The 8,722-nt window shown below is 50.9% G+C and overlaps 1 protein-coding gene across 1 annotated transcript; it reads left to right on the top strand.

Moving 5' to 3' along the window:
• The first annotated feature begins 7,057 nt into the window (after positions 1–7,057).
• Positions 7,058–8,323, top strand: NPBWR1 (neuropeptides B and W receptor 1). The gene has a single exon (XM_070382839.1). The coding sequence runs from the start codon at positions 7,058–7,060 to the stop codon at positions 8,054–8,056; it is 999 nt and encodes a 332-aa protein (XP_070238940.1). The 3' UTR covers positions 8,057–8,323.
• Positions 8,324–8,722: the final 399 nt, after the last annotated feature.

The raw sequence follows: 8,722 nt of genomic DNA, 5'->3' as shown, positions 1-8,722 counted from the left end.
CCATGCAGGCAGCACATAACTGGTTTCATCTGAGGTCATCCTTGCTTGCAGTTTCCTCCACCACCCTGAGCAGTTAACTGAAAATCTGAAGACAACGCTTGGATTGAAACATCTCTGAAATATTTGAAATGACAATATCACTTGAGAAGGTTCATGATGAACTCAGTAGCATCCTTCAATACAGTAATTTGAATGTATTGATTCATCTGTTAAACACTTATTGAGCACCTCCTGTGTGCCTGACAGTCAAAACACAGAGATGAAGGCTGTGTTCGCCTCTTTGAGTTGGCCCTGCAGTCCCAAAGGTCACTGTGCCTGTCACAGCCCATGTGAACATCCTTACATTCAATCATCTTCCGCTGAAAAATCTGCTCCCTAAAGACTAACACGTAAAGTCAACATGCAATGAGGATGAATCTGTTGTCCTCTGTGATAGAACAGAACCAGAGTGACCAACCTGCAACCAGGTAGCTAGTTGTTCCTCCTGGAGAATTGTTCCCTGTTTGGGTCTAAGGCATTTCTCTCTGCTGTTGGCAGATGAGGCAGCAGAGAGCAAGGTCAGCCTTGGTGAAGAGAAGTGTGTGTTGGCAGAAGCCACGAATAGCATCCTTATCACCATGGATACCTTTCTCTTGTCTGTGAAAAGGTACAGGGGGTTGGGGGAGGATGCTGACTGAATCCACAGAGCGCATCAGTGTGTCCCTGGGTCCTGAGAGCCCCCTAGGCCATGGATGCCCTTGGATGAGTATTTACAGGAGAGTGTGGTGGGTGGGCAGCCTTGAATGGTGCTTCCCGCTGTCCCTGCCTCCAGGCATTCATATCCCTGTGCGATGCCCTCCCATTGAGCGTGGGCTGGACTCAAGGTCTTGCTTCCAGGAAATGAAATGTGGTCACATGCCACTGAGGTGACAAGAGACTGTCTGGCTCCTCCTGCCCTGACCGTAAGGGTGACCTGTCATGTGATGAGGGGCGGGTCATGGCTGCAGCCCATGTGAGGGACTAACGCTTCTGGTCCCAGAAACTGACTCTTGCCCACAATCACTTTCCCTGGAGGTGGATCCTGTCCAGGAGACAGCAGCTCTGACACCTGGACTGCATCCTCAGCAGATGGTGAAGCAGGGAACCAGCTAAGTCATTACTTGGTTGTTATTTTAATTCACCAAGTTTTGGAGGGTCATTTGCTATAACAGATAGCAACACATAATTAATACAAACCCCGTTTGAGAGATCTGTCCACAGAGGTACATGGTCACCCCAAGCCTCTTTGTCACTAGTCTTCCAATCCTGTCCTTTCTGTATCCCTCACTGACCATTTAGCCAATCCATTAGCTACTATAATGAACTGATGTGGGCTTCCCAGGTGGTGCTGGTAGTAAAGAACCCACCTGCCAATGCAGGAGACATAAGAGACACAGGTTCGATCCTTGAGTCAGGAAGATCCCCTGGAGTAGGGCATGGCAACCCACTGAAGTATTCATGCCTGGAGAATCCCATGGATAGAGGAACCTGGTAGGCTACAGTCCATAGGATCAGAAAGAGTCTGACGTGACTAAAGTGACTTAGCACACACACAGGAATTGATATAGGTGGATATTTCCCGTTATCCATCACACAGAGAAGGTAGACCAGTTTTCTTTCAAACAACATGAAAGATGGCTGAGATATCAGTTAGGATGAAATTGTGCTGTAATTTCCTGAGAGACTACCATTTGATTGTCCTGTGTGTTATGGTCTCGTAACAAAGAACAAAAAAGGTCATTTCATCTTTAAGAGGACTACATCTATCAGAATCAGAACTCTTATTCTCTGCTGCTGTAAAGATGGATGTGATTTTGAGACCTTTTTCAAGTAATTTGTTTCTGAGGTATTGGGATTAACATCATCAACGGTTGATCTCTAATAGGCTACTTTCTCTGGTCCCATATTTCTGGAAGTTGGATGGGAAAGGATCCCTCAAATCTTTATTTTCTCCTTAGGGCTCTGTTCTAATCTCCAGGCTCACTTGTCTCTTGAAAACCGCACCAAGAACTTCATCACACATTTAACAAATCCCAAATAGCCCCTTACCTCTGTCTCCCACATTCCACTTCCTTCATCTTCCAGGTCATTCTGGTCAAAGTTTATGTTTCTTTCTCCCTATCATTGGTCAGAGGTGCACCATCCTCCTAGTTTCCTGGAATGCTGCTGCTGCTAAGTCGCTTCAGTCGTGTCCGACTCTGTGCGACCCCATAGACAGCAGCCCACCAGGCTCCTCTGTCCCTGGGATTCTCCAGGCAAGAACACTGGAGTGGGTTGCCATTTCCTTCTCCAATGCATGAAAGTGAAAAGTGAAAGTGAAGTCACTCAGTTGTGTCCGACTCTTAGCGACCCCATGGACTGCAGCCTACCAGGCTCCTCCGTCCATGGGATTTTCCAGGCAAGAGTACTGGAGTGGGGTGCTATTTCCTGGAATAGAATGTCAAAATTCTTCTCTCCTCAAGGTTCACTATGCAGTTTCATGTCTCATTCTGTTGTTCACGCTCTTTGACCAGGACTGTCCGTATCATCTTATCCTCATCGTATCCTTCAGAGATCAGCTGCAACGCCACCTCCTCAGTGGAGCCTACCCTGCTTTCCCCCGACTGGGAAGAACAATTCTTCTCATGGACTCCCACCAGACTTTGCCTCAATCCTACTTCACCTTTATTATGGCACTTTATTCTTTGCTGCATTTTCTAAGGTGTGTTCTGAAGAATGCTTATCTCTGGGAAGCATCCACATAAAGAACTGTTCTCAGGTAACCAGTCTATGGGATTCTGCCTACTGCAGTATGAACTGGCATTCCCGATTAACGTTAGTATACTCAGGATTCTGAGAGGACCTGCAGTAAGAAACGTCTTCAGCCTTCACCTCCTGTTCTACCATTTTTCACTTCGGATTTACGATTACCTTGCAGAACTCTTTTGCCTTGTTGATAGCTGCTTTCTCACCATCCTGTTTCTCGGTGTTCTACACATTGTCTTATGCATTAGGATTCCTCGGTGACTGTGGTATACGTCATGCATTTTCCACACCCTGAGGCAGACAAATCTCAGATAACATTTTGGTGATATTTTCTTCCAGCCGACTCTGTGAGAACTTGACCCCGGCCATCAGGAAGTAAAGGAAATAAATTATTTAACTACCACCAGAAAGAGCTGACTGAGAAATTAGGACTGCTCGGGGCCACTATTAGTGAGAGAAGAGAGGAAGGTGAATAAACGACATAGCAAGATTTTAAATGGAACAATTATAAACTCTTGGATGAAAGAAGACATAAAAATTTCAAGATTCATGATTTGAACTAAATATTAGAGCACTTGTTCCATTGGATAAAGTGCTGATGAGTCAGCCTGGTCAGAAAAGCACCCAGCCTCTCCTGGGTGAACACGCCAGCCTGGGATAATGCGTAATCGGCCATGAGTTGGCCAGTAAGTGCCTGATCCCTGTAGGTATCATATTTCAGACTTCACTCTACTGCTGTGTGAGTCTCTGTGCTATTGACCTGCCTTCCAGTATAATGATGAGGAATTATCCTCTTACTAACATCTTGAACCAGTGTGGTACATCTGTTACAATCAATGAACCGGTATCCATCAATTATTTTAATCAAAGTTCGTACTTTATAACAGAGTTCGTGCTTTGTCTGTTCCCCCATCCACCCTTCACAACTTGATGAACAAATTTGGCGACCACTTTGTTTTGATCAGTTTCCTTCTGTGAATCCCTCAGGAGTACAACGCGCAGAAATCAGAAAGTGCTGTCATCTGTTTAGTGTCATCAAAGCATTTCATTTTTGAAACAGTAATAACCAAGCATCTCCAAGAAGCTTTATTTCAAAAAAAACAAATGAACACAGAAAAATGTTGCAACTTATTTTATTACTAGAAATGTCTTCTGGGGAACATCTGGGTAAACAAAGCAGCATTATACATACACTTCTGCCCTCAGGCTTGAGGCTGCCAGCACCTTCATCACCCATCTCTCAGTCACAATGATGCTTATGGCACATGGGGTTCCAATATGAAGACACATTAGGAGCAATTTGTGTTTATTATTTTATCTTCATAAGTTGCAAAAGCAAACTGATACTAGAGTGCTCTTTGAGAAGAAAAGCATTTCCCTCTACTCCTTCTAGGTTCTTATGGCTGGTCCAGGAATTAAACTGTTGTGAGACGGACTGACAGGAGAAACTCAGATTTAATTATGTACACACAGGGCCCCAGTCCTATGAGGCCCCAGGACAAGTTTGAGGGTTCCATGGCATCTGAGGGTGGGGGGCAGGTGGGGACTTCAGCAAGGGTGAGGCAGTTCACGTGGAGACAGACAAGCAGGTGTTTGGTGAACAGATGTTTGTGGGGCTTGCAGGGACAATGGGACACAGAGCAGACTCTGGTCTCTAGGCCCCATCCAACTCCCCCACCCCCCCAAAGCCATGCTCTTTGTAGATCTCTGGGGATAGTGCCCTTGTGTGCCAGGACCTTCCCCCTGAGTTCTGTTGGCAGGTAAGGGGCAAGTAAAAAGAAAGACTTTCTATTGCATTAGCTAAGATTTCCAGTACAATATGAAAAAGAGTGGTGAGAAGGAACACTTTTGCTTTGCTCCAATCTAGGGGGAAAGTGTGTATTAGCTTCTCATTATTAGGTGTGATTTACCTGGAGGGTTTTTTGAGTAAATGTTCCTTCTCCAGGTGATGAAGTTCTTCACTATTCCTGCTGAGAGTTTTATCATAAATGGGGGTTGAACTTGGTCAAATGCTTTTGCCATTTCTATGGATATGATATGTGATTTCTCTTCAAATGGCTGTTGATGTGATAGATTATATGAATGGATTTTTAAATGTTGTAACAAGCTTGTATATCTGGGGTAAATCCCATGTGGTTATGTTGTACAATGTTCTTGACACAATGTTGGATTAAATTTGCTAAGATTTTGTTGAGTCTTTTTCATCTGTGTTCATGAATTTGTTGTTTTCCTTCCTTGTAAGGTCTTTTCTTGGTTTTGGTATTAGGGTAATGTTTCAACAAATGCCAATGAATTGAGATCATATTGAGTTTGGTCTCTGTCCACATGCAGCTAAGCTGGACATCAGTAATTTAAAAGCTAGAAAGTCTTCAAATGCTTGCAAATGAAGCAGTTATATATGTATATATACACATACATATAGACAGATACATGCATACGTGTTAGGTAGTTGCTCAGTTGTGTGTGACTCTTTGTGACCCCGTGGACTGCCAGCCTGCCAGGCTCCTCTGTCCATGGGAATCTCCAGGCAAGAATACTGCCGTGGGTTGCCATTTCCTTCTCCAGGGGATCTTCCCTATCCAGGGATGCATAGGTACATATATATGTGTGTGTTATATGTACACTATCTGTGCTATATATTTTATATTTTTTTCTTTCACTTAACATCATGTCGTGTTTGCCACATTTTTGCTCATGGATGTAGCCTGACTCTCTTGTCATTTTTTTTTCACACAAAGCATGAAACTGCAGGGAAATCAAAATTATACAGATTCTAGTAAAAAGAGGACTGAGTGGGTAAGGGAAAGCATTTGGATTTCTGCCCCTTCCAAGCTTCTTCCACTGGCTGCTTCCAGTCTCCTCCTCAGTGTCTCAGGCCCTGCCCTCTACCAAGGCATCACAAAGGACCAAACATGCGTGTTACTCGGGTTCTTGCTCCTGTGAAAGGGAGACTTATCCCAGGGACGCGGCACAGACTCTCATGAGCTGTAATTTGCTGGCTTTCCCAAAGAAAACAGGAATTAAAAAAAAACTTTTAGAAAATGTTTATTTTTTTGTGTTTCTTACATGTTTTGTTTACTGCTTTAAATGTAGCTTTCTAGAATTGTTGTGAGCATTTTCTGTAGCATTCAATATATTTTTAATTTTACGGGGCCTCCCAGAGGACTCAGTGGTAAAGAATCCACCTGCCAATGCTGGAGACCCAGGTTCCATCCTTGGGTCGGGAAGATCCCCTGGAGGAGAAAATGGCAACCCACTCCAGTATTCTTGCCTGGAGAATCCCATCGACAGAGGAGCCTGGCAGGCTACAGTCATGGGGTCGCACTGAGCCCGCTCGATTTAGCGACTAACAACAACAAATTGGGGGTAGAGTGTAAAAAAAAAAAAAAAAAACTGGAATGGGAGCGTCGACTGTATTGCTCTCCTTTTAAAACAGACTCTAACTTTGCTTTTCTTCATTTAAGTCTTAACAGAAGAGTTTTTCATTAATTCAAATCGAGTGAGGTCACACTCCTGGAAGGAAGAAAGTGATTTCTTAAGTTTCGGGTAATGCGATTCTAGGTTCGAGCCCTATTCTGCTTGCGGTTGGGCGCTAGGGGCGGCGGTCAGATCTCCAGGGCTCGCGGTCTGGGTTGCACCAGCCCACGGCTTCCAGGCGGGAGGCGGGACCCGCCAAGGCTCCGGCGGACGTCTCGCGGCTCACACCGGGAGGAGGCGAGCAGCCCGCCCGCGCCGCCGCTGCCTCTCCCGCCGGCTCGCGAAGACGCAGACCCGGTCCCCGCATCGGCCGGGTGAGCCAGCTGCTGTTGGGTGCGCTGTTCCCCGGGGCGCACGGAACCTCGTGAGACCCAAGCTGGCCGCTGCAGGACTCTCTGGGCTGACTCGGACCTCCGGGGGCGGGGTGGGAGCTCAGGTAGGGGAAGTGGGTTTGTGTTTCTCCTATAAAGGTAAGGACTCTTCTCTCTAGCACTTCCTTGATGTAGTCAACGAGTCAGAGGAAGATTTCAACAGGTGGCCGAGAGCGATCACGTGGGGCAGGTTGGGCGCCGGCCGCCCCCTCCCTTAGGAACTGCTCTTCTCCGCAGAGCTGCGCGTGGTCCACAAGCCTCAGTGGTGCCCTCCGTCCATTCCGCCTGGCAGCCCCGGAGTCCGCGGCGCTGTTGCGCGGAGAGGGCGGCAGGAACCGGCCTCCCGTAGAAGGCCGGTGACTAGCTCGGAGCGCGGGTCGGGTCCCCGGGACCGCAGACCCCCGCGGGCCAACGGCGGAGAAGACCGAGTCTCTGTCCTCGCCAGGATGCACAACGCGTCGTACTGGGGGCCGGAGCGCGCCAACACGTCGTGCCCCGCGCCCGCACCCACGCTCGGCTGCCCCAACGCGTCCGGGCCGGCGCCGCCGCCGCTGCCGCCGCCCCTGGCCGTGGCCGTGCCCGTTGTGTACGCGGTGATCTGCGCAGTGGGACTGGCGGGCAACTCGGCGGTACTGTTCGTGCTGCTGCGGGCGCCGCGCAGGAAGACCGTCACCAACCTGTTCATCCTCAACCTGGCCGTGGCCGACGAGCTTTTCACGCTCGTGCTACCTGTCAACATCGCCGACTTTCTGCTGAGGCGCTGGCCCTTCGGGGAGCTCCTATGCAAGCTCGTCGTGGCCGTCGATCAGTACAACACCTTCTCCAGCCTCTATTTCCTCACGGTCATGAGCGCCGACCGCTACCTGGTGGTGCTGGCCACCGCCGAGTCGCGTCGGGTGGCCGGCCGCACGTACGGCGCCGCGCGCGCGGTGAGCCTGGCCGTCTGGGGGGTCGCGACCCTGGTGGTGCTGCCCTTCGCGGTGTTCGCGCGGCTCGACGAGGAGCAGGGCCGGCGCCAGTGCGTGCTGGTCTTCCCGCAGCCCGAGGCCTTGTGGTGGCGCGCGAGCCGCCTGTACACGCTGGTGCTCGGCTTCGCCATCCCAGTGTCCACCATCTGCGTCCTCTACACCTCGCTGCTGTGCCGGCTGCGCGCCATACGCCTCGACAGCCACGCCAAGGCCCTGGACCGCGCCAAGAAGCGGGTGACCGTCCTGGTGGTGGCCATCCTGGCCGTGTGCCTTCTCTGCTGGACGCCCTACCACCTGAGCACCGTGGTGGCGCTCACCACCGACCTCCCGCAGACGCCGCTGGTCATCGCCGTGTCCTACTTCATCACCAGCCTGAGCTACGCCAACAGCTGCCTCAACCCTTTCCTCTACGCCTTCCTGGACGACAGCTTCCGCCGGAGCCTCCGCCAGCTGCTGGCGTGCCGCACCACCTCCTGAGCCCGATGACGAGGAGCCGGCGTTCGGGGTCGCTCAGGGTGGTTCCCGACCCGCGGCGCTCCCGAAACCCCTCTCCCAGCTTGCTAGAGATGCGGATTCTTGGGCCTGTCCCGGGACCTCCGACCTCGGAAGCTCTGCGGCTGCGCGCGCAATTTGAATTTGTCGAGGCCTCAGGGTGCTGCGGGAGCGCGCGGAGCTTGGGGACCGCTGCGGCTGACAGCGCACAGACGGCTGCCTAATGCCAAAGGGCACCGAGGCAACACCGAGGCAACCCCTGAGCTTGACACGGGAGGGGAGGAAGGGGGTCGTGATGCTGAGACCCACTTTCCGTTCCCCTCCAGCCTCCTGCCCCAGCCGAGCGCAGCCCGGATCTAGGAAGAGCCCTCGGCGCCGTCATGGGAGAGGCCCAAGTATGCTGCGGGCGCCCTGGCGTCGGCTCCACGCTCGGCTTCTCGAATTTCCAGCAGCGACCGTCTGCGCTGCTCCAGCTGCAGAGCAGCCTGGCACGGGCCCCTGGCGCTTTCCCGCGCGCTCTCGCCGCGGGGGAAGAGGGTCCGGGTGCGCGCGGGCGCTCCCACCTCGCCAAGCTGGAGAGAGGCTGAGGCCGCCCGGGAATTTGCGAGGGACACAGAGCAGCTCGGGTGACGGGGCAGGGGATGAATGTGT

Source organism: Bos mutus, chromosome 14, assembly GCF_027580195.1.
Source record: "Bos mutus isolate GX-2022 chromosome 14, NWIPB_WYAK_1.1, whole genome shotgun sequence".
Taxonomy (NCBI): domain Eukaryota; kingdom Metazoa; phylum Chordata; class Mammalia; order Artiodactyla; family Bovidae; genus Bos; species Bos mutus.
Note: the sequence above shows the minus strand (reverse complement) of the source record. Positions and strands in the feature narration are given on the sequence as shown.

What these genes read in the sequence shown, in the direction of transcription:
- NPBWR1 (XM_070382839.1), top strand. Translation starts at nt 7,058, where the DNA reads ATGCACAACGCGTCGTACTGGGGGCCGGAGCGCGCCAACACGTCGTGC.